The sequence below is a fragment of the Lupinus angustifolius genome, chromosome LG01 (assembly GCF_001865875.1).
Source record: "Lupinus angustifolius cultivar Tanjil chromosome LG01, LupAngTanjil_v1.0, whole genome shotgun sequence".
Lineage (NCBI taxonomy): Eukaryota > Viridiplantae > Streptophyta > Magnoliopsida > Fabales > Fabaceae > Lupinus > Lupinus angustifolius.
Window position 1 is genome coordinate 22643960 of NC_032009.1, and position 24835 is coordinate 22668794.

Sequence of the window (24835 nt, forward strand, 5' to 3'; positions counted from 1 at the left end):
ATAAAATAATAATGTCATTTTTCCTTTTATTTTTGTGATTAATGATCAAAGATATCTTTATTGGATGCCCCATGCTAAATTATTATTTTCTATGTTCAAACTTAAAAGACACATGATAATTTATTACTAGTGCATTCTTTCATCTTATCTTATAAAAAGGTATTAAATGTAACATTAGTCATCGAGTCTATCTTCGAGCAACTTTAATGGTGTTTATGATTACCATTGTATTTTAATTTTGCACGTATTGAATAATATAAAAGTATTATTAAATTCATTAACTATTATTTTATTTTGAAATGTATTTTTCGTGGAACTAAATTATGTTTTTTCCCAAATCAAACTGTTTGAATAAATAAAGGTATTTTGGCAACAAAAATAATTTATTATCTATAAATTGGACCGAAACAAAATCATTTATTTTGTATGAACGTAATACAGTATTATTTATAGTAGTATAAGTTAAGTCGGTGATGAAAATGAGTACTCCGATGTGCAAATACCTATAATTACAATTAGTCGGGTCTAAATTCATGTTTTTGTAGCCACATACAATTAAGATGAATGTTGTTGGATAAGTCTGGGTAAAAAAGTATCTAGACTCGTAGGTACTTTGACTTGCAATTTCTTCCTAAATTCTAGTAATACAAATGTAGTATCATGTTAATCATGTCAATCGTAACTGAAACGTTATAAAATTAATCAATAACTATATTATTATCTTAAATTCTTAGTTAATTAATGTGATGTTATGTTGTTAAGTAATAATATTAGATTGTTAATTTAAATAAATTTTAAACCATAATATTGGACTAATGACTTTATTTTTTATGTTTTTTGAGTAAAAAATATTATATTTAACAGACATTAAATGGTTTAAATTATATTTTATAATGTTTTATTTTTTTATTATCTAAATGTATAAATGTTTTTGATTATTTTTAATATTTTTCTGAGTTTCTCAATAGTCGCAGATCTGCTGAATATCAAGAACATACGAGTAATAATCCATCAAGTACAGTGGATTTAGAGTGAGTTTGAGTCCAAAAACGAATATACGGGTGAATTAAAGTACTGCACTACCCATATCCATTCCACCCCATTAGCATCCCTAAATAAATTACAAAACTTAGTTTACGTGCGGATAAATTTATTAATGTTTGGTGATATCACCTTTCCCTGCTTTTCAGCGGTCATTGAATTTAGGATGAGAATAAGGTTACATTCATTTTTTATGTTACATTTTTATAGTTTAGGGAGAATGAAACATATGTAGGAAAATGTCATAAGATGGATCCACCAAAAAAGTAGCATATGAAAGAGTGAGAAACTACTCAAAACACACATTAGTGGTTACAATCGTTTTCATTTTCAGTTACATTTTTGTGACAGCAACTTTTTATTATTGCAATATATATATATATATATATATAAATTTAAGTACTACATCATATAATAGATATGTGGTCCTTTCTACAATTGATCACTCAATCGTTTATGAATGGTAGCTTAAAAATGAGAATAGAGAAAAACCTTGTAGGTGGATTGTAATTGTAAATGCCTTTATGGGTTATGTGCATAATATTAACCAGTATAATTGCATAAACAATATAATTATTGGATCGTACAATAATTATGCTACAATAACTATGCTTCGAGCTCAATCTTTACACATTTCTATTCACAAACAAAGTACTTCGAGCAGAGTTTAAAAATAGCTTTAAAAGTGGAGCTTAGTAGACACCAAAAAAACATAACAATTATCAAATAAATTAAAGAAACCAAAAAAAGTTCTCTAGAATGAAGCATGCACCTAATACTAAGAGTTTGGTATAATTTCTTTTCTTTTTTGTTTGGGGAGGAGGAGTGTAAAAATAGATTAACCGCTTCCCCAAAATGATGAAATTCTACAGATACAATCTAAGTGAAAAGAAAGCTGCCACCACAGTCACCACCACTACTAGTCTATCAGTTTCATGGCTCATACCATCAGCAATATCTTGAAGCACAATGATTACAACAAATTGGAATGACCCATACTGAAAAAAAAAATATGAGCTGGTCAGAAAAATAGCAATTGAATCATGCACATCAATATAGCATGTATCCAGATTATAGTTTATAGCATGACCAACAACATTAGTTAAAGCTAAAACTTCGGCTCTCCTTTTATGATATTCCAGAAGAAAAAATTATCTATAACAGATGGGGATTAAAATGTTGAAAGCTTAAGCTTGATTAGCTTTAATTAGTAATGGCCACATAAAATGAACCATAAATTTTGTAAATGAAATATCAAAAGCAACAAAATAATATCTCAAAAATAGTCTTTTTCGCTTACAATGGCAAGACTGCATACATATACATCTACCCTCCCCAAACCATTCTAGGTGGGAACTTCGTACACTCGGCTGTCCTTTTTTAATAGGACATTTGAGTTGAGAAATTTATGATATACTTCGCTGAGGCTAATAATTAATGCATGAACACAAAGGAGTGAACTTACCAGGTGAATCTAGAGCTTTAAATTAATCTTTTCAGACCATTTGAAAATATCAGAATGTACTTTATCTCCACCTAAGTCATCACCAGAGGCACCTGCTGCTACTCGTATAACATCTTCAATTAATGCAAAGTTCCCTAATATATCAACATGAGCACCACTCTGGGTTCCCCTGCCTTCTAGAAGGTTAGCTGGAGGGGCATGATCATATTCCCTTATGTAAGTACGGATTCCTGTAGGGTTAAAGCGGGTTTTTCCGCGCCAAGCTTTCGCGCACATGAAACCAGCACTTAAAACAGGAACAGTTTCATCGCCATCAGCAGAATAAACTCCACCCTTTAGACACGAGTCATTTCCACCATCGGCTGATGTGTCAATCTGGAAAGGAATGTTGCATTCTGACTTAGGATTAAACTTGTAGACGTAGGCTCTTTCGGTAGGGATCCCAACCCCGTACATAGAATAAATCTCCATATCTGGAGCATTTGGTAATCTGAAGCAGCAAGACAGAAAATAAATAATAACACAAACCACAAGCAGATATAATAGAAACAATGATTTTTCAACTATAGCAGAATAGGACATTATATATAATAGCAAAAACATTAATCATTAGTGCCATCAAACCAGGTAATAAAATAATTGCATAGCAGGTACGTGCTACAAATGGTGAGCTTGTTTTTTGTAACTTATACAAAATGTTGAGAGGCTTTTCATGAATGAAAAATAAATAGCAACAAGTTCAGTTTCATCTTTTATAAGGAATTGACCCAAAAAACAAAAATTTAAGTAGAGTCTCACGTTGTTTCTAAGGGGTTAGACCAATATTTGTAATGCTTGTATTTCTCATCATCCAAATTGTCAGCAATCCCATAAGAAAAATGAGCACCTCCACGCTCCATCATTTTGGGGGCAACAAAATGGAGCAGATCCAAAACTGAACCAGTGGTATAAGTTTTATAATCTGTAACAGCTTTTATTCCCTCAATACCCATTTCATGGTATTCTGTCCACACATCACAGGTAGATGTGTTTGCAAGGTTCCTACCCTTAAGAGCACCCTGTTAATTAAAACAAGGAACACAAAACATATGAAACTCATAACAATGGCAGTCAAAAAAGTAATTGATGCCAACTGCATATGGTTAGTATCCAGAGTTTCAGAATATTGGCAGAAAGACACGTATATTTCTACTGGTTAATGCAATTGATAAAGACAAGTTTCAGATCAAATTGACGGAAAATTGAAGGTCAACTTATTGTAGACATGAGAAAACGATAAATGATGGAAAGTTGCATAAGCTTCAAATTTAATACACAAACTGAAAGCCCTACGGTCTAACTAAATACTTAAAGTTATACATCTGAAACCCTTTCCTGTTATACAAAAGGGCAAATCGGGATAATGTTATTCTATGCCTACATGTGCAGATTGGCAGCAAATACTACATCATATGAACATAAAAACTAGAAAAGGGATTATAAACAAAATACTAAGCGTATATATTAAGAACATTACCCTAAAATCCAACTTCTCAAGCTTGGAGGAATGTGACTCAGCTACATCTTTCCCAAATGATATGAGTCTCCCGTAATTCACATTTTTTATCAAGTCAAGATTCTCTTTGTCGTTTTGAGATGCTCTGAAAGTATCATTGCTCTTAAGCTTCCTTGCACTGCAGTTATAGTATCCTTCAGGTGACCAATCAAGGCCACCCCATATAGTATCCCCACCTTTTGGTATCATTGACATAGTTGAATCCCATGTTCGGGTCATCCGCATTAGATGCTGTAAAGTTTGAAAACGAAAAACATCCTTATCCAAAAAACCTGGTGCAAAACCCCTGTATAGAAATCAGAAATTCGTGAATAAGAACTTAATGCATATATATTTTAAATATCCACAGTTAAAATGATTCATAATTATGTACATTCCATTCATCAAAATTACAGAAATTTCTGCTCTAACATAAATCGCAATGAAAAGAGTTTCTGTCTACAACAAGGAAGCACAATTTTACGCTGGTCAACATCATTATAAATTAAATTACAATATGTTTGCATATATTTTACATATAAATGAATAATCACAAAGAGTATTGATCAAAACTTAGAAAATTTCAAGCGGCAACAGAATAGTACCACTTGGAAGGAGACTTCTTTAAAAAGGGAAAGTATAAATTACACAACCAAGTCCTATAGATATATAATTAAAATATGAGTAAATTACACGGGACACCGCTGAGTTTTAGTGAAATTACACAAACAACCCTTCCATTTTTACATCATATGTAATTATGAATCATTTGTGACACATCATGCAAAATCTACTTGTAAAGAGAGAAATGGAATATTTTTTGGTTAACAAAGCAAAAGAAGCACATACATGACCAAACGTTCACATAGCAGTTAAAACAAAAACCTGGCAATAGCAATGTCCCTGGCTTCTATCGAGAAAAGTCCTGAGACAGATTTTGGAACACCAAGAAAAGGTCCTCCAATGTTCATCACTGATTTAATATGCTTTGCACACCAATCAGACCCACCCCCTCCACCCATTGGTGCTGGTGCTTCAACCCATTTCATAAAATGCAGAAAGTACAGGACACCCATCGAATGTGGAACAACAACCACCTTTTTACCACCATTTGTAGACACCATGAGTTCTATGTTATTTTTAATCCTGCTCAAAGTTTGATCTCTGACCTGGTCAAATAAAGCAGAAAATGACAAGCCCGTCAGAGGCTGTACCATAAACGAATACACCGATAAAAGTATAGAAGAGTGCAGAAAATCACAAAACTGTGTAAATAATTCTGTCAACAGAAATTGACTTCGCAAAGTATATTTAACTCTAGTACCTCTGTATTCTGAAATGAGATTCTCCAATCATATGCAGCCATGTACATGTTTTTCTCTTCATATCCAATGCGAGCTAAATTAGCAATTAGGACAGCCCAGACAAAATAGCCAGGTGCAAAATAATCAGCAGCTACAAGTCCAGATACAGGCCTAACTCTAATTCCTGGACGGTCTAGTCCTGTTTCATTATCTAGAGACATGTGCTCAATCCAGCATAATGGTCTGAATAAGATAAACAAAATGACGATAATATATCATTATAGATAACTTCCATTGCAGCCACCAAACAATAAAACAAAGGAAATTGATGAAGTATAATTTGATATGATGCAAAAAATGGTCAATTAAATGCACAACAGGATAGGTGCTGGACGGGCTATGAACCACTGAGCATTTACACTCCCAGAACTGCCAACTAGTGACAGTAAAAGGGTTAGTTTAAAAATAAACTTCATTGATACAAAGGACAGGAAATTCATTAACTCCAGCAAATGATGAACATATTATTATGTACGATAATATGAAAGAAATGTGTCAACCTAAGTACACTCCAAGCAATGTCAGCATAACATAACAAACATGTAACTATAGACTGTAACTTATTTTCAAGAGCGATAAATATGTCTTGGATAAAATGTTCTGTTCAAGAGCCATAACTATGACGGTTGGTACCATGTTAGTTGCATTCCGACACAGTAAAAGTTGGTATTTAACTGAATTCATTTAACAACCCCACGAGTTTATCTCCTATTACAAACATCTCTTACTTACTTCATACCAAGAAAGACCAAATCTTCAAAGAGCAATTCCCATTTTGGAAACTACCATCTAACCAACTCTCATGATTTTTCACATATCAAAATCCAACCTCACCACCACTCAAACACTTTCAAATCCACATAGAAGTATATAATCAAACATCAAATCCATGACTGAACCTATTAGAATGATAAGGAAAAAAAAGGTACCTCTTATACAATTCTCCAAAGGTACCACCCCACAACCTCTTCCTGAACAATCCATCCGCACACTGACGACCTTCCCAAAGTTCTAACCCACCGGTGACGATACCGGGCACGAAAACCACTGGGTGGTTCGCAATCAACCCCTCCTTCTTCAATTTCACTCCGGGAGGGTCCGGCAACGGCCCTCCCGAAATTGCTTCCGCCACATACTGAGGAAACGACGCAGGCATTGCATTATACAAAAATAGCAAAAACCACCAAACCGAACATATGAATCCAATGAACCAAAAACAATTACCAACACACGACCATTTCTTTTGTTTTTCACCTTCACCACTCTTAGTTTTAACCTTATCTATCTTCTTCTCCTTCTTCTTATTCTTCTCCTCCTCTTCATGATCTGAACCCGGAGGTGTAGGATTCACTGGCGCCTTTCTGCGCCGTAAAAACGACATCGTTTTCGAGAAGAAACCACAAAAAGGTGTGGATTTTTTTTAGAATGAAGCTTTAACTTCAATAATCTGGAAATTCGTGATTAGTGCAGAATGGGCAACCCCTGATTCTACATGCATGTTCCTCCTAACAAGTATCACTCATAAGAATCGAAATCGGCAGCAAAATAAGGTGGTGTAGGTCCTATTTGTTTTAGGTTGGGACGAGTACACATGAGGATGCAATGCGGGTCCCACTGTCGTGGATATTGTTTCAGAATCTGGACACGTGGCGAGTTTGTGAGGTCGGGGAAATGTAGCAGCGTAATTGTTGTTGTTTCTGAATGCGCCGTGAAATGTTGACGGTGATGAGAGAGACTAGAGGAATGGGTGAGAATATTGACGGTGAGGATGAGAGGAGTGGGGCAATCTGATACGAACAAGTGCAGCATTTAACGTTAAAAAATGTTTTGGCTTTTTGTGGGGAAGGTTCGTTCTTTCTTTCTGGTTGTTTCATCGAACTTCAACCCAAAAAGGTATCTGACAGTTTCGATCAGGTCTCAAAAACACAACCCAATTTTGGATCATACTATCCCTAAAATTACCTCACAATCAATAAACAACAATCATTCACATCAGAAAATACAAATTTTGGATCATATTATCACTAAAATTACCTAAATTTTGAAAAGGTGCTTAAAAAAAATCTATAATGGGAAGATGTATGTTTTATACCCTCTCTTTATATCATCTACATCATTAAGAATAATACAAATGAATTTGGAATAATATAGAATAATACAGTGACTATTATAAATCTCTACATGTACAAATATTACAATCATCTATAAGAAAAGGATGTAATATATGCACTAATGCTGATGACGTAAGATTTTTTATACTATAACTCAATTACCCGCCCTTCATTTTAATTAAAGTAATATAAATGGTTGCTAGATAATACAGAGTGGTTGTGTATAAATATTTACACTATAAATATATAGATATTACGTTTATAATTTATTGGATAAAATCAAAAGTGAACCAAAGTTTTATGAAGTGAGAATACATTAAGGATCAAAAAATGTGTGCACTCACAACATCCGAGTTATATATATTGTTAATGTATCACATATCATTCATATTTTATTATTATTGATTTAAAAAATAACAATGGAAATAAATTATAGATAATATATTAACCATAGGTATATATTTACACTAACAAAGTATAGATATTATACATACATTACTAGCTTGAGGGGGAAACATGAATAATAAGGTTACATAGGGAGGATATACCTTTACAATCATAAAGTTTGAGATAATAACTTAGTTTTATTTAATATTTTTTTGTGAAATCCCTGTCCAATCAATTGTTAATTCTTCAATAAACATTTTTTGATAGCTTAAAAAATACCTTTTGACATAAGAAGCTATAGTTGTTCATGTCTAGAGATAGAAAGATATATGACTTTATCATTAAAGATTTGTTCTTTGTTAGTTGCTTTATCATAAGCCCAATAGGGGATCCATTTAAACTAATTAAGTTGTAGTGTCCAATTTTACCCAATACATGAATTCCATTTTCAACTTCCAATCTATTGAAGGGATAAACTAACAAGTTAAAAAAGGGGAACACAATTAAAATGGCAATTTTAAAATTGAGTATGCATTGTAAAGCCAAATTAGAAGAACAAGGATTCAGGGGAACAAAATAAATATAAATATAGTTAATTTGTGAAAGAGGAACCAAATAATATAAAATGAAAGAATAAATAATTTAAAAGGTAGCATTTTCCATAGTAGTTTCTCTGTGAAGTTGTTTTCAAAGGTGTTAGCAAGTGCTCAACCACAAAACTAAAACGAGTCTGAAAATCATATTTGCATATTCAATTCCCATCATGGACACCCATTCAACTTCATTCCTAATTTATTAATTCTTAACTTAGTCAACACATCTTTATTTGTAGCTTTTCTACTTTCTCAATATTGGCTTATATTTTTCTTTAACTCTTTTTGGATTTACTTTATTGTTGTCTATGACAATAGCATGAAACTCCTTTCACCTACTCAATTCTTAAATTTGATCATCCTACATGACATTCATTTTTTTCTAATTTTATTCATTTGAATGTTTCATTCATGACACTTTTATTTCTCTTTCACACATAAATAATATTATCTTTATCACTTTCATTCATGTCATTTTGATGTATGTTTATCAATAAGGCTTTGTTTGGAAGTTATGAGAGAAATGGAAGGAGAGAGAAGGAAAAATGAAGGAAATCATCTTCCTTGTTTGAGGTTTGAGAATATAAAATTTAGATGAATAAGAATAAAGATGTAAGAATATTTTTTTATTTTCCATTAAAAATGTAATTAACAATGATGAATAAACAATAATATGCAATTATATATTATTACTAAACATATTTGACTATTTGTACATTGTATATTCAAAAAAACCCGAATTGAGAGACTTTAAAAATAGACGTATGAAGGGTTTTGGGGATGAAGATTTTGGAGGGTTCCAAAACATTCCTATCTCCTTGATCAAACTTCCAAACAAGGAGAAGACTTTCCAAAATCATCTATTTCTCTTTAAAACCCCACTCGCAAAACAAGGCCTAAGAAAATCAAGGTTTGGATACAAAGAAGTGTATATCAAACAACTCACTTAACTAATATATACACCTCTAAAAGGTTGATCACCAACCAAAACAATATTAAATGTATCTATGGTCAATTATATAAGCTTATCTAAAACAATTTAATTTTCACTTGCAAATCAACAAGTATTATCATTCCACTTTTCTTTTTATCAGCAAGCAAAATTTTATTATTGAAATACCAAATGTATTAAAAGGTTACACATAAATAAAAGAAGAAAGGAAAAAGAGGAAAATACATCCTGTTTGGACAAACATTAATAAAGAAGTGAAAGACAATCTAAGAAAAAATGTATTTAAATCAAAAACATAATAATTAAATATTTTGAGAAATTGGTAAATGAAAATGATATATTTTTAGAGAAAAAATGTATGTGTGATAGTGTATGATTTTTATATATTGTTAATGTATCTTTTACCATTTATGTTTTATCATTATTAAACTTTTAAGAAAATAAAATAAATGAAGGTGGTTGATGTACTATCTGCGTATAAATCATAGATATTACACTTATCGAAAGAAAATTTGGGCTTTTCTTGTTGGGTTATATTGGGCCTCTCCCTCCGTTGTACATAAGACACTATCAAGGAATATGGGGCGAAGGAGCCCAAAGTTCGATGAGTGAGTTCCTTGAACACCGGCGAAACAAGTGTAAAAGTTGAAAACACAGTAACCGCGAAATGTGCCATAGCCAGTGCCGATCCGGTAACAGGTAATAATACACTTATGACAATTACAGCAACAATAGCAATGAAACACTCTTCTCTCTCACCATTCTATTCCGCCACCGCAATCCACGTCACCATTCCTCCGATGTCACGGCTTCGTGTATTCTGATTCCGATCATTCATTTTCAAAAATTACTTTCCCTCAAGGAAGAGAATCTCTTATTTCGTAATTGAAAATGCTTACATGCATAACTCGTTCCAACAAACCCGATAACGACTCAGTGAGTAAGCTTGACGAGTCCGATGGAAACACTGCTAAAAATGAAGCCGTTAAATCTCTCACTTCTCAGGTAGCATAAGAGTTTGAAAATATATTTGTTCTGATTTTGATTTAGTTAATTGCGTAATTTGTTTTATATTTTGGAGTGTGATTTTAGATAAAGGATATGGCGTTGAAAGCACCGGGGGCGTATAAGCATTGTGCTCCGTTCACGGGGCCACCGGCGCAGGGTGGTGGATTGAGGAGCAACGCGGAATCGGATCGATTCCGATGGTCGTATTGGAGAACGGGGAGCTCAACGAGAACACGGCGGAAGGAGATGGAGACGAGGCTGAAGGGGATATCAAGCAGGGAAGGGACGCCGGATTCCGCTAGTGCACGGCGGATGGTGCTGTTCGTTGAAGAGAAGGAACCGAAGGAGTGGGTGGCGCAAGTGGAGCCTGGCGTTTTGATAACATTCGTGTCGCTTCCACGTGGCGGGAACGATCTTAAGAGCATACGGTTCAGGTACGTTAATTCTCTCGTCGTGCTTTTGCTTTTCTGGTCGTTTTGAGTTGTAATCGATCGGTGAGTCTGCATTTGTACTAGAGTGTCAAGATTGGTCCTTGTCTGGATCCACCTAGTGATAATGACGATGCTGGAAATGTCAATTTCTGATTACTGTTTTTGGTCATTTTCACCACTCTTGCATTCTTTGATCCCTCCAACGGATGTTGTTTCAAATGGTATATGCTTGATTCCCCTTAAGCAAGGTCTCGGGTTGAAGTCTACACCTGCTCGGAAAATTAGCCTCACGGTACATGTAGATGTTACCGGCAGGCTCGGACAGTATTGCCTCCACTCCAATGCGAGGATAGCTGTGGGGAACCAAACAAATTCTTTATTCTTCCAGCACTTCTTAGCTTTCGGGAACAGCTTCCTGCTAATTGATTTTTCAATTATATTTTGGTACAATATTTTCAAATCAATTCATGCCAATATATTTAAAACATAATTACATGACTTATACACCGAGTAACAAATTTGGTGTGAACCGTGTAAGTTTGTTTTGAAATACATCTCTATTGCAACAATATACAAATAAACAGTGTAAAGTGAAAATCAGTGCCAGTGTTTTTTACTGCTAAACTCGCCAAAATATTTAATAAAAAAACACATTCACATTTAACAAATTAGAAAATAAATTTTAGTACTTAGATTTTATAGGTAGCGCTGCTTAAGAGATAATGATGAAATAGTAATAAAAAACCAATAAAAAAGTAATCCAAAAGGAGAACTGTAAGTGGTGGTAGCCAAGGTGGGTCAGTGTTGATTGTGTTTAGAACTTTTTAACTGAGTGTTGCCGTTTGTTTGGAGGAAACTCTTCTGCTTTCTTTATCTTCAAATTTTGTCATGTCATGCTTGATTCTTCATGACCCTGTCTTCTTCTGATTTATACACCCAAGAACTATCTATATACGAGATAAAAATGTGACCCTTTACGAGGCCCAGCACCAAACAAAATGATACATAAGAGCAACCAAGCCTCCACTAGGTGGGGTTTGCTAAACAAAGTTAAAGATAAATATAGTTAAGGTATTATAGATATTGTTTAGCTCTTTTTTTGTTTGGTTTTGTTTGTTTTATATTTCTGTAGGATAAAATCATGATGTTGGTCCTACCTTGTGAGTTGTAACTTCTGGTGCAATCCCAACCAATATCGTATTAGTGCCGAGGTCATGTATAAATGATATTCCACTTCACTTTTTATCTTATCTTTTCCTGAATTCAACTAAATGTAAAAATTTATCTTAAGTAAAGTCAAAACCTATTCAACCATCTAAGTCAATTCGTGCTTTGGTGCGTTTACTAATGTAGTTGGCTAGTTGCTACTAATTAAGTTTGGCCCCACCTGCTTTCTATTTACTAGACAACCCCAGATGTAATGTCAAATTTGGCTGTAGAACAACTTTATTCCATGCTCCTAATGACCCATTTTGCTTTTAATCATTCTTCAGAGAATTCTTTGTGAAAAAGTGTACTATTAGTAACTTAGCATAATGGACTACAGTGTCATCAACCTCTAAAAAATCAATAATTCATTTAAAAAAGCTATTTGGTCAAATAATAATAATAATAATAACAGCAACAAACTGGGATTAGTTTAGGGTTTTCAAGCTATAGTCAAGCGGACAAATCATACACAACATGGTAAAATAGGTTGATTATCTTCTAACATGGAAGGATTATTATTCCACCTGTCAACCCAGGATAAGACATAAGGAAAAGCAAAAATAAAATCAAGGGTGGGAGAACATAATAAGGTTGCGTTGCTCTTTTCCAAAACTTAGATGCTATATAGTCCTTTGATCTCGTATATAAGTTTATACTATGATGAAATAGGACTAAAGATTAGTGAACTGAACTTTGGTTATTTTCTGTGTAGTCGGGACATGTTTAATAAATGGCAAGCTCAAAAGTGGTGGTCAGACAACTATGACAAGGTCATGGAACTTTACAATGTTCAAAGGCTTAACCGCGATGCCTTCCCTCTTCCAATGCCACCAAGGTCTGAAGATGAGGTAACTAAGCTAGCTCCTGGACATGTAATCATGTACAGTTTAGCAATTGGAAGCTGCATGTCACTTAAGGCAATGTGTATGGCTGCTTATATATGCACAGTGGGCATGTAGAGCTGAAACGCAAATAAAAGTTTCTACTTAATAGTGACCAATTTGTTTTAAGCACTGGATTTTAGTCCCGTATAAGATAAGCAAATCTGAAGCTTTAAGTTTGCCTATAAAAGCAAGTCTACCTAAAAATTTCAAGTGCTTCACTTTAACAAATCTCCTTTTGTTCAATTCATCATCGATAGTTTTGGTTCCAGCAAATACTGTAGAACTTAATTTCTTTTTTCTATAATGGTTTGATAACAGAGCTCAAAGCTTGAATCAGCAGAAGCTAGCCCTGTAATACCACTAACCAAGGAACGGCTACCTTGTACTTTGCACCGCCCAACAGGGATTGGAATGGGATATTCATCCTCAGATTCCTTAAATCATCAATCAATCCACTCCCCACATTTCACTGACTCGACTACTGGCATGAGCTCAACCCCAGAAGCTTCCACCATTAGTACAGCCAAGACAGAGTTGTCATCGACGGATGCTTCTATCATAAGTAGCCCATCCAGAGATGCTGATCACTCCTGTGATCTATCAAACAGCAATGCTAGTGATTTGGAGACTGAATGGGTTGAGCAAGATGAACCTGGGGTTTACATTACCATCAGAGCATTGCCAGGTGGCAAAAGGGAGCTCAGACGAGTCAGATTCAGGTATGTTCGCAGTTAATTGCTATGTCAAATATACAATGATTTAACACATAACAGTTTAAATTTAATTGGCCTAAAGTTCAGAATTAAGTAATAAGCCTTAGGAAAATCATTGCAATGTATTTTGATATGTCATATGTCTATTAGACTATTACTGTCAGCCAGAATGCTCACACAATTAATAGTTTAAATTTCATTTGGATGGTGTGTGTAAATCTAGACTTGGAGATATACATTTGTGCTTGTTTTTTTATGGTTGCATTTTGCTGTGAGATGAGTTGGAACTTATTTCTGGGTGTTTCATGTATTACGCAGCCGAGAAAAATTTGGGGAGGTCCATGCTACATTATGGTGGGAGGAGAACCGTGCTAGAATTCATGAACAATACTTGTGAAATTTTGCAAAAGGTTGAGGATAGGGAACTGCGGAAGCTTTACATAAGGTGGAGTTGGTGTTGCTTATTAAACTGTTCAATAATTCTGTTGCTAAAGTAAGTATCATTAAAGGTGAAGAAGTCAGAATAAATGGTACTTGCACCTCTGCTTTTTTTTTTGAGTTATTTACATCCATATTCAAACTTTTCATCTCTTTGTGGGATCAAGTTCAGGTTATTCATTTGGTAAATATTGTTTCTATTAGTTAAAGAAATTGGCGAATCGAGAGTAGCAATTGCTTACTTAAAAGCTTGATGAACTTTGGTGGTTGTAAATTCTATGACTATTCAGATGAGATATAGAGAATAAATATACTCTCATTTCTTTACTTCTTCTGATATTCTCATTTAAGTGACATGCATTGTTAAGAACCAACTTTCAAGGCAGTGAATGGTTTTACTGTTATATTAACGAGTATTCTCAGAGGCATTATTTAAGGAATAAAAAAGAAGAAATTGTCATTGGAAAGCTAAGTGTAACACTTTTTTATATGTGAAAATTCCATTTTTTTTAAATATAATTTCATTTTTTTACTCTTCTTTAAACAATATCTTTACTACACTTGTTAATATTCACCGACGTTAATACTATCTTTTGTACTCTTGATAGTTGATACCAAGAAGGATCATTTGAAAACTCAGATAAATAAAACCAAGACAGAAAGGGAAAATATATAGACACGTTGAACCAAATGCACGGTCAATAATAGACCTATGCATTTGGGAAATAAATGAAAGAAGATAAATAAAAAATACATCAACTTGACCTAGTTTGAGTCTAAAATAGATACAGCAATGATTCCACCTTAGTAAAACTTATAGGCAGATAAAGTTATGTGGTTGCTTCATGTCTATATTCCTTGTTGAGAAAGTTGCTAAAGACCCTTCCCAATTCTAAGTCAGGCCACCCATAATCCCTATAAAGTTTTAAATTATAATCCACAATCAAATCGATAATAATCTCCATAAACATATGGAGTACGAACACAATTAAAATCGCATTTTTTTCATAATTATCACAACTTTGATGCATATAATATAACTGCAACCGCAATTTAGAACCTTACACTCGACCTGTCAAACTAAGATGCCACCTGTTGCCAACATGACTTGAGTTACATTCTCTGGTGTGAAATGGTGACAAGAATGCCCAACAGGTGTTCTACAAACTGGGCAATCATGGTGAGAATGAAGCCACATGTCAATGCATTGAACATGGAAAGAGTGTTTGCACCTTGGTAGCTTCTTCACCTCTTCTCCTTCTTCTAAATCAGATAAGCAAACTGAACATTCATAATCATCTCCACCACTACCACCTTCTTTCTTATACTTAAAGCTTGAAAGCAAGTTCCTTCTTGAATTATCAAAGCTCATGCTACTACTTCCTATGGCCACATCAATAACCACTTCATCTTGTGATGATTGCATGTGGCTCTGGTTGCACATTTTGGTAATGATATTAATGAGATTGTATAAGATTAGTGCTATTGCTGCAGCACCAACCATTGCTAAACCATAGTATAACATGGGCATGCTGGATTTGTTTGTTTTGGAAAAATTAGCAGGATGGGGTGACATTGTTAAGTGGCTTGGATTAAAATCACTCATTTCTTTCATTTTTGGTGTGAAGTAAGAAGGAAAAATTTAGAGATAGAGAAGAATATGTTGTAATGTTGTATAGTCAAAGCAAGTCATATCTATTAGCTACATAGTCATTTGGTTATTAAATTAATGTCAGGCAATTAATCTAAATGCCGTAGGGGTTAGGTTATCATTAAAGAAAAGAATGTGACTTTTGTCCAATTTATTATCATGAGTATTTGGTGTTTAAATGAGAAGAGAGGGCAAAGAGATGTAAAAAATTAAATATAGTGACTAAAGAAATTGTGAACAAAGATGGGTGAGAAAAATAGAATGATTAAAAATTTTGATAATATCCCTGGGAAGATTATTTTTAATTGCCTGCTGATTTGGTAATACTATGTACACTTAATATTTAAAACATGTTTAGTATTCATTAAGAAAGCAATATTGTTTTTTATTGTCTACCAAAAAGAACGGGTGACCAGGTCTACCAATTTAGAAATTTCCTCCTTGTAAATAGTAATATTTAAAAATTGATTTTCTAATACAAAAATTTAATATCACCGATGAGCACTCAAAATATGAAAATTACTGAAAACGACCAAAGTTTGCAAGTGTTTCATAATCACATCATAACATGATTGGGGAAAACTACATACCATGTTTTTTTACAATAATAGAAGCCTGATAATGTGGGTGTTGGAACTGAATGAGTTTCCTTTGTCTTAAACTATTGTTAATTAAAATGCATCAGTGGGCACATCATTGCTATTTGATGAAATGCTCATTATTTGCTTCTGTTGATGAGTGGTCATGAAATTGAAACATATAAGAGTTAAGAATGTTGGGTTCTGGGGTTGGTCTCATTGATTGACATGTTTGGTTTCACTACATGCACTATCAGATATTTAGATAAAAAATAGAATTTTAGACACTTCTATTCATATGTAACTTAAATATTTTTTCTTAAATTAAGACCCCTATCTTTTATACTTTATTATAACGTAAGAATCTATCGTATAATGTTTTTTTTAATTTAGCTGCATTGTTTACGTATATTGTGAAGTTGGATTTTTATTATCTACTTTTATTTTTCTTCTTTTGGCCAAGTATGTGAACAAACTATTAATGTCGTCTTGGTTAGGAAGAGGTTGTTGTTCAAGGTTAGGAAGACTAAGGGAATATATTTGTCAACATATATAAATTTTTTTCAAACTCAATGATTTTTTTCATTAATATTTAGTATGGGGAAAGGTTGAGGATGAATAGGCGATTCTTGCCTTCCCAATTATGTTATTTATATTATTTGTTCACCACATAGCATGGTTGTCATTTCATACAAGGGTAAGATGTTTTGGGGCCAAACCACAGGGTTAAATGTAATTTACCAATCATAATAAGTTATGCCTAAAATCTTGTGAATGGGGTATAACAAATATTTTGAAACAGTTAATGAACTCAAAATTTTCAAAGCACAGTTTTTGGCTTTAAAAGAAAAGGCACCTAGAGACTACAAAAATCCCGCAGGGAAGCATCACTCTAAGAACCAAAACATTTCAAGCCACAGGGACCTCAACAACATCATTAGCCAGCACAGCAGCAGGTCTGATATATTCTTCTTCCTCCTTGGGAGTGTGAATTGTCACAATATCAGGGAGTGGAGTTTTAGGCCCTTGCTTCCCCTTAGGATCCCAATCAAGCATAATCTTTACCTTGATACCAAGAACACCCTAAAATAAAGTGATCATAGCCCAATTAATGCATTGTTACATGATAATGGATCACAACTTAAAATCACAAGTGCTCAAAGAAATTAAATCAAGAAATCTAAGAATGTAAACTCGCCTGTCTGAGGAGGACATGTCTCACTGCAGAGTCTATGTAATCTTTGACTGGTTGCCCTGAGGAAATCATGTACCCATCCTTGAACTTCATAGATTTGGCTCGCTGGGCCCTCAATTTACCACTGACAATGACCTGATCAAAAATCAAACAACAATTACAACCAAACCATTTAACTAAAGCGGTATAGCAAAAATAGAGTTAATAGCTGCAATTTTAGAACACACCTCGCAACCCTTGGCACCGCTTTCCATAACAAATCTCAAGACACCATAGCAAGCCCTACAAAATAGTTATAGAGTTTACATGTTAACACAAACACAGAAGAATCATATTCATTCAATGACTCACATAAAAAACTGGGGAACATTAGATGCTCCTATCCATGTAGAGAATAAGTATTGTAAAAGTGAAATATGGAAAAATCTTGCAAGACAAGTATCTGGTGATGACACCATAAATCATATAAAGTTTTCATTAATTAAACAAGGGCAGACCAATTATTCCATTCTACATGTGTATACCTAAAAACCAAAGGAAATTCTAGATAACATATAAGCAATGAGTAAAGCCTTCATGAAGAAACAAGAGAGCATAACTCAACCTTAAGGTGTAAGGTAAACACTGAATACATATTACAATCAAACATCGATTATGTTATAACCACGATATGGCTCCACATTGTATATAAATGTCGATGTACCCAAGTTAGTATCTTGAAATTAAGTGTTTTATTATAAATCTTGACATACCATGTTAATATCTTGATTTAAGTGATTAAGTATACACCCAGGCTGACAAAAATAAGAATATACAGCTAAAGTCTAACACAAACACCTAACATGCAAGTCTATAATAGAAAACAGAACAGGTTTGTGACAGGCTTGAATCCGACAAGAGATTAATGAAGATAAAGTCCTTTCAGATATCACATAGCATCAAATCAAATCAGAGAATGATAAAACACTATGAGAACACTCATACAACAAGACATGTATCCCACCATGTTACTACATGACCACAATAGAAGGGCATGAGTTTTGAAGACATAGAGGGCACAATAATGTAGTCATCTTCCGACACAAACAAGGTACAGAAGCACCAATCTGCTTTATAGATGACCAAGTGCACAGCTTACAAGAAAACACAGATTCATAGCATCAAACCAAATTAGAGAACAGGAATAGTAACTACACAATCAAACAGCAATCATGTTATAACCATTATATGGCTACAGTGCTCCACAAAGTATATAAATCTTGACGTGCCATGTTCATATCTTGACATTAAGCGATCAAGTATTAATCTTGACATATCAAGTTAGTATCTTGAGATTAAGTGATTAAGACATTAAGTATACAACCAGGCAAACAAAATTATACAATACACCTGAGAATCTAATACAAAGAACGAATTATTCCAAAGTCACAACTCTATAATATAAAACAGAACAAGTTTGTGACAGACTTGAATCTGACATTAGATTAAATAGCATAAACTCCCTTCAGATGTAACTTAGCATTAAACCAAATCAGAGAATGAGAACGATAATGAAACACAACGCACATACAACAAGACATGTATGTATCCCACAATGTTACTACATGAACACAATAGAAGTTCATGAGATTTGAAGACATGGAGGGCACGATAATCTAGTCATCTTCCGACACAAACAAGGTACAGGACCACCAATCTGCTTTATAGATGACCAAACACACAACTTACAAGAAAACACAAATTCATAGCATCAAACCAGATTAGAGAAAACCACTTCCATGTGCACACTTACTAAACTTTGCAGACATCTTTAAAAAAAGAATATAAAAGACAAACCCAACTAAATTCAACATCCAAACATAAATGTTATTGACAACAAAATGCAATGCAATCTAAAATGATCAAACAGATAACTAGATGGTTTCATATACCTACGAACGGCGAGGCCACCAAGAAGCTTGTAACGCAGAGATTCAGCTTGGGCAATAGCACAAAGACCTCTGTTATTAACCTTCTCAGCATATAGCTCCACAGTGTTCTCTTGAAACTTGAATCTCTTCTGCACCACTGACGTCAGCTCCCTGATTCTTCTTCCCTTCTCACCTATATTGACAAAAGAACAAAAAATTAAAATCGATATGAGAAAGACTTCCGTAGAGAAGTATGTACGTAGAGACAACCATTAAAATCTTGACAACAAATTAAAAGTTTAATTCTAATTAAAATTTAGTCCTAAATGGGAGAAAGACTTGCATGGAGACGTATGTATGTAGAGACAACCAATTAAACCTAAACCATAAATACACATGCCTCCGAAAATGACGTGTACATCTCCGCACAAGTTTTTCTCGAGCAGTATAATCAACATTAAATCCCAAAAACAAACATTGGAAAAGTCGAAAATGAAACAATGGAATCACGAACCAAGTACGGCTTGGGTTCGAGTGGCTCTGATAATGATCTCGGTGCGCATTGGGGTAACTCTAACCTCAACACCGGAGTATCCATCTTCAGCAAGCTCTCTGGTCAAAACTTCATTCAATTCAGCGAAGAAAACTCCATCAGCTACGAACTGAAAACATATATACACACATAAAAAACATAATGATGAGAAATGAATGTGGAAATAGTTGTGTGAAAAGTATCGTTGAGACTAACCTTTCTCTTCTTACTCATTGCTATCTGAGTCGCCATTGTTGAGAATATGGAGCGAGGCTATGGATCGAAGCACCGTGGGTGGTGGTTACTCTGCGAACCCTAATTACAAGGTGAGGATTTGGGTGTGAGTGAACGAGGCTATATGCATACACTGTGGAGGATCTAATGGTCATGCTACGGTTTTTTATTCAACGGATGAGATTACATGTAATATTTATTTTCATATATGTCCCTTATTCCCGAGTGCTTTTTCCTTTTTCTGTTTCGAGCCCAACTGCTTTTATGAAGGGCATTTTAGTAATATGATTCCAAATATTTTATCTAATACAAGGTATCATTAGCTTCTTATTAAGAAACTAATTTATTTCATACATTTGTGGTTGTGTCTTTCAACAAATACCACTTCTAAGAATAGAACTTTTAATGTTTTGTTTTTTTTCTTCTGAAAATTTAGTAAAACTTTACACGACTGGACCAATCAAAAACATTATTCACAAAAATTAACTATCATACACTGACTAGAACAAGTTCAATTCAAGTTTCTACTATCTATGGACTGTGGTAGTGCTTTGTTTTATTCTCTTTGTTCTTTGCGTAGGATGAATATAATTTTTCTATATTTATTATCAATTTTATACATACATAATTGACTAAACATCATCAACAACTCTTATATTCTTTTCTTTATTCTTTCTCTACTTAATACCAAAGCCAAAAGCCGTTCTTAAAATAGTAGGAGATACGGACTAATTTTCTTTATAAAAAAAGAAAGAATGAGAAATGAATAAATAATATTCTCATTATTGAATTGAATAACAATTTATAATGAAAGCATATTATATATACATGGAAATAAAACTTAATTAACTAAAACTGCTAAAAATAACTAATTATAATTTTAATTTGTATAATACAGTCAACCAAAATAGTGGTTAGTCTGTGAATTTCTACCCAACTGAATAATAGTGTCAAAAGTGGTTACTCTGTGAATTATTTCTACATCTTTCATGAACCTTTGTAATAAAGTAACTCTTGCGGTCAATCTTTCTACAAAGACTTCTGTATATGTGGAACAGTGCTTTGAAAGTCACATTATATTTATGTTTCACTTGAGAGTGACTATATGATATTGTATATGAAAGCTCTATAATTGTATTTATATGGATGCATGATATGTAAATATAAAATTTGGGTATTCAATGTCTAAGAGCCCTGAAGTCGTGGACAAAATTATGGTGTACCAATTATCAGCCAGGAAAAAATTATGTCGGTCCAAACAATTATAGGTAGATCTGTGTAAGTTAATTATGAAAGGAGAATATCGACATAGGGATCAATCCATAGATAAGGAAAAGGTCCCCTCCTTCAGTGTGCATAATAAAAATCTAAATCAGAAACAAGCCATTGTCCACAATCACTCATGTGGGCCTCTCAGCTAAGATCATGAAATTAACAAGAGGATACACATCTGCTGTCCTACATTTTGTATCACTTCATGTTTTATGGGCATGTGATTGGTTAGAAAAAATATATTTAAGTTAAAATTTGATTATATAAACTCATAATACATAGAATGACACGAAGTGTGAGATAATAGATGTACTCCCCTTTTTAGTCATAATAAAACATAAAAATTAGACCAGTAAAATCATGTCTTCTCTCAGATTGTTCCTTGGTGGTATGCGATAGAAAAAAGTTTATTTTAATTTCTAAAGCTGCTTTTGTGCCACTGTTTTGGAAGTATCTTCACACATTTGTATGCAGTTTTTAGTTCTCAGTTGTCACAACTAAAGAAAAACACACAAATAAAAGAACCATGTATAATTTTATTGGTAAAGAAACTATAGCTACATGGGAACATGCCTAAAACAGTGCCTGCAACCTTTTCTCACTTTTAGTTATTAGGTAAAGTAAGAACTAGAATAACATTTTGGGTTTAAGTTGGAAAGAGAATAAAGAGATCATGAAGACACGAAGAGTTCTCATCAAAAGTATATAGGAGATGGTTGAGAGAAAAAATAATGAGGGCCAAAAATTTATGAACACCCTAGGTCCCTTTTGATAAGGAAAACTCAGAGAAGTTTATCCAAGCTAAAAACTATTAACTTTTGCAAAACACCTCATGATAAAAGAACAGATAAACAAAAAAAAGCACATAGCAATATATTCCACCACATGTTCTAGGGGGGAAAATCATATTGGAGGGGAATAAACAACAACTGTAAGATTAAATTAGTAACAAAAACATGCTTGATTTCTAATAGATCCACAGCTACCATGTTATAATGACAAGAATTCTGGAAAATCATTTTCTTATTTGAAATGTAAGTTGTAAGTAATGAGCTAGTGAAAGTCCTTCATACAAATAGGTTCAGTTCAAGTACAGAATATAATCTTGTTCCACCCCTCAATGTTGTGCCTCTTCACCAACCAAAAAGAAAAGAAAAGAAGCTTTCTAAACAGGTCTAAGTCGCTTGTGGCTGACTTTACCATCTGATTTCACAGCACCATAGGAATCTCCTTCAGAAGAAACTTCCATGGATTTGGTAAAAGAAGTTGAAAGATCAACATAAAGGTCAACCACTCTTCTAATGTTGTTGTTGAGCTCCCTAATAAGGCCAACATTTCTGCTAAGATTGTCAGGGACCTTAGATTCATGATTCTGGTTTATTTCATTGATGAGTACCCTATTCTGATCCAAGATATTCTGCACTTGAACAAAGCTCTTCTGAAATGTTTGTGCTACCTTGCTATCTATATGAGTACCATTGCCATGACTAGAGAATGTGTCACCCTCCATTCTTCAAACTTCAAAGCTTAAATCAATTCAGAACCAACCCTGCATCATGAGCATAAAGAAAGAGATAAGATAAAGAAATAAGAAAGGGTGTAAAACATTGAAAAAAAGTGTTTAAAAATGATATACTTCATTCATTTATTTTTATAATTTGTACATAAATCATATCCTCTTATATCGAATAAAGATCTTCCAGTAATGGAGATGCAAGTTCTTATTTCAACTTTTGTTTTCAAATGACAAAAATATTATTTTATAGTATAAATATATCTGTAAACCAAACAGACAAAAACACAAACAGTTTTGGAATTGTTTAAGGCATTGGGCAGATGAGACAAGCTCTGTAGTAAAAATCATGATTACTGTAAGTTCTTTTTTACAGAATCAGATTATAAGCATGAACTGTTATTGTTAAGTTACTATTAGTGTTATTATTACTGTTGCTATTATTATAATTTTTTATTATGATGAGAGGGGAAAAAGCAGATCCCATATTTCCATAAAGGGTACCTTTTTTTAATGTACTGAGGAAAGCATACCTAAAGAACAGAGTTTCAAAGAAGAATCTCAAAGACCAAAAAAACACTAGTCAATGATGCAGTAGAGGAGATGAGGCTATGAAGGTACAGTACAATTGCAGGGACATAATCATTAACCTTTTTCAAGCAAAATTACGAGGAAAAAAAAACAAAAATAGTCCCAAATTTCAATATGATTTATTTTTGTCCAAAATCAAATACACACATTGAAAAAAAAACAAAAAAAAACCCATTTAATAATCTCGAATAGGTATTACTAAAAATTCAGAAAAAGTAGCATAAAATGTTGGAACCGTACTTGGAAAACTTTCAAGAGCTTAAATTGCGTTGAGTAGAAAACATAAATTGGTTGAAGAAAAACAAAACAACCCATTTGAGTTTGACAATTCCAACACATCACATAACTATTACATTGCATTTGCAGAGATCTCCGGTGAATATTTTATGGAAGAGGAAAGAGAAGGCAAAAAAAGCTGATAAAACCAATGACCCAGTGAAGCGAAATTAAGAAACACATAAACAAACAGTGGAGAAAACAAAGACTAGAGTACAAAAATCATATTTTTATGAAACCATGCAATGTTTATAGTTTTTATGCAAATACCCATATAAAAATAATGTAATATGAATGAAAAATTGTACCTGGAACATTTATATTGATGGAGGGAGAAGAAACAGAGATTGAAAGAGGAGAAGTGGGGATTAATAAAGAGATTGAATCGAATCTGAGGAGTAATGTGTCTGTTCTGTGAATTCTGGGAGAAAGAGAGAGAGAGAATATGTAGATTTGACAGTTACGCCTAGGACCCTGTGTCTTAATATTAGCATTATTCTATAATCCTTATCCACCAGATTTCTTAGGATTCATTTAATAAAATTTTATTATTTCTTCTTGTCATATATTTATCATTTAGTAATTATATTTTTAAAAGTCGAAAATTTAATTTCTAAAAACGATACTTGTTGAAATAGACAATAAAATCTTGAAAGGGATTATTTTCTCACTCAAAATGTAAGGATAGGTGATGTATTAATTTAAATATTTAAGGTGCTTATTTATAATGGAGTATTGTATTTTCCATCCTTCCACATTTTGGATATGGATTTGTTAGAAAAGATAAGACTAAAAAATAGGTAAATTACTCTCTTAATCATTAAGTCGATTAGTTTTTTCACTCCCTTAACATTTTGTGTCAAAGAGATCCCTCAAGTTCATATATATAATCACCATTGATCATAATGATAAAATTGTATGACATCGTTAAACATTATTATGAAATTGAGGTA

General features: G+C 33.4%; 5 protein-coding genes across 7 annotated transcripts; 1 reads left to right on the top strand and 4 right to left on the bottom strand.

Annotated features, from left to right (window-relative positions):
- LOC109356249 (phospholipid:diacylglycerol acyltransferase 1-like) lies at positions 1851-7296 on the bottom strand. 3 transcript variants are annotated; one of them, XM_019599580.1, is made up of 7 exons: positions 6334-7296; positions 5365-5587; positions 4926-5209; positions 4023-4347; positions 3305-3564; positions 2507-2996; positions 1851-2039 (listed from the first exon to the last, which is right to left on the bottom strand). In XM_019599580.1, exons 1-6 carry the CDS (start codon positions 6783-6785, stop codon positions 2516-2518), a joined length of 2025 nt encoding a protein of 674 aa, XP_019455125.1. In that variant the 5' UTR covers positions 6786-7296; the 3' UTR covers positions 1851-2039; positions 2507-2515. The 3 variants fall into 3 exon arrangements, with proteins under 3 accessions (XP_019455125.1, XP_019455132.1, XP_019455128.1); XM_019599587.1 differs by having other exon boundaries at positions 1851-2058; positions 6334-6785; XM_019599583.1 differs by having other exon boundaries at positions 2503-2996; positions 6334-6785.
- On the top strand, positions 10069-14456 carry LOC109356265 (protein Brevis radix-like 4). Its single transcript, XM_019599592.1, has 5 exons — positions 10069-10452; positions 10540-10889; positions 12808-12943; positions 13298-13698; positions 14011-14456. The coding sequence occupies exons 1-5, from the start codon at positions 10339-10341 to the stop codon at positions 14087-14089; spliced, it is 1080 nt and encodes a 359-aa protein (XP_019455137.1). The 5' UTR covers positions 10069-10338; the 3' UTR covers positions 14090-14456.
- LOC109356280 (RING-H2 finger protein ATL52-like) lies at positions 15148-16025 on the bottom strand. The gene has a single exon (XM_019599606.1). The coding sequence runs from the start codon at positions 15743-15745 to the stop codon at positions 15206-15208; it is 540 nt and encodes a 179-aa protein (XP_019455151.1). The 5' UTR covers positions 15746-16025; the 3' UTR covers positions 15148-15205.
- Positions 17084-20346, bottom strand: LOC109356272 (40S ribosomal protein S3-3). The gene is made up of 6 exons (XM_019599600.1): positions 20213-20346; positions 19979-20126; positions 19486-19657; positions 17782-17836; positions 17558-17689; positions 17084-17442 (listed from the first exon to the last, which is right to left on the bottom strand). Exons 1-6 carry the CDS (start codon positions 20246-20248, stop codon positions 17269-17271), a joined length of 717 nt encoding a protein of 238 aa, XP_019455145.1. The 5' UTR covers positions 20249-20346; the 3' UTR covers positions 17084-17268.
- Positions 22420-24336, bottom strand: LOC109356285 (protein ELF4-LIKE 3-like). The gene is made up of 2 exons (XM_019599610.1): positions 24191-24336; positions 22420-23051 (listed from the first exon to the last, which is right to left on the bottom strand). Exon 2 carries the CDS (start codon positions 23010-23012, stop codon positions 22668-22670), a length of 345 nt encoding a protein of 114 aa, XP_019455155.1. The 5' UTR covers positions 23013-23051; positions 24191-24336; the 3' UTR covers positions 22420-22667.

Bases quoted from the DNA above. Each gene is read 5' to 3' on its own strand.
- LOC109356285 (XM_019599610.1), bottom strand. From the start codon at position 23,012: ATGGAGGGTGACACATTCTCTAGTCATGGCAATGGTACTCATATAGAT.
- LOC109356249 (XM_019599580.1), bottom strand. From the start codon at position 6,785: ATGTCGTTTTTACGGCGCAGAAAGGCGCCAGTGAATCCTACACCTCCG. The intron at 5,210-5,364 runs GTACTAGAGTTA...TTATTTGACCAG, and splicing joins TCTCATTTCAGAATACAGAG to GTCAGAGATCAAACTTTGAG. The intron at 2,997-3,304 runs GTGAGACTCTAC...TTGCTGCTTCAG, and splicing joins TCTAACCCCTTAGAAACAAC to ATTACCAAATGCTCCAGATA.
- LOC109356265 (XM_019599592.1), top strand. From the start codon at position 10,339: ATGCTTACATGCATAACTCGTTCCAACAAACCCGATAACGACTCAGTG. The intron at 10,453-10,539 runs GTAGCATAAGAG...GTGTGATTTTAG, and splicing joins TTAAATCTCTCACTTCTCAG to ATAAAGGATATGGCGTTGAA. The intron at 13,699-14,010 runs GTATGTTCGCAG...TGTATTACGCAG, and splicing joins CTCAGACGAGTCAGATTCAG to CCGAGAAAAATTTGGGGAGG.
- LOC109356272 (XM_019599600.1), bottom strand. From the start codon at position 20,248: ATGGCGACTCAGATAGCAATGAGTAAGAAGAGAAAG. The intron at 19,658-19,978 runs GTTCGTGATTCC...TTGTCAATATAG, and splicing joins TCGAACCCAAGCCGTACTTG to GTGAGAAGGGAAGAAGAATC. The intron at 17,837-19,485 runs GTATATGAAACC...ACTATTTTGTAG, and splicing joins GGTGGCCTCGCCGTTCGTAG to GGCTTGCTATGGTGTCTTGA.
- LOC109356280 (XM_019599606.1), bottom strand. From the start codon at position 15,745: ATGAAAGAAATGAGTGATTTTAATCCAAGCCACTTAACAATGTCACCC.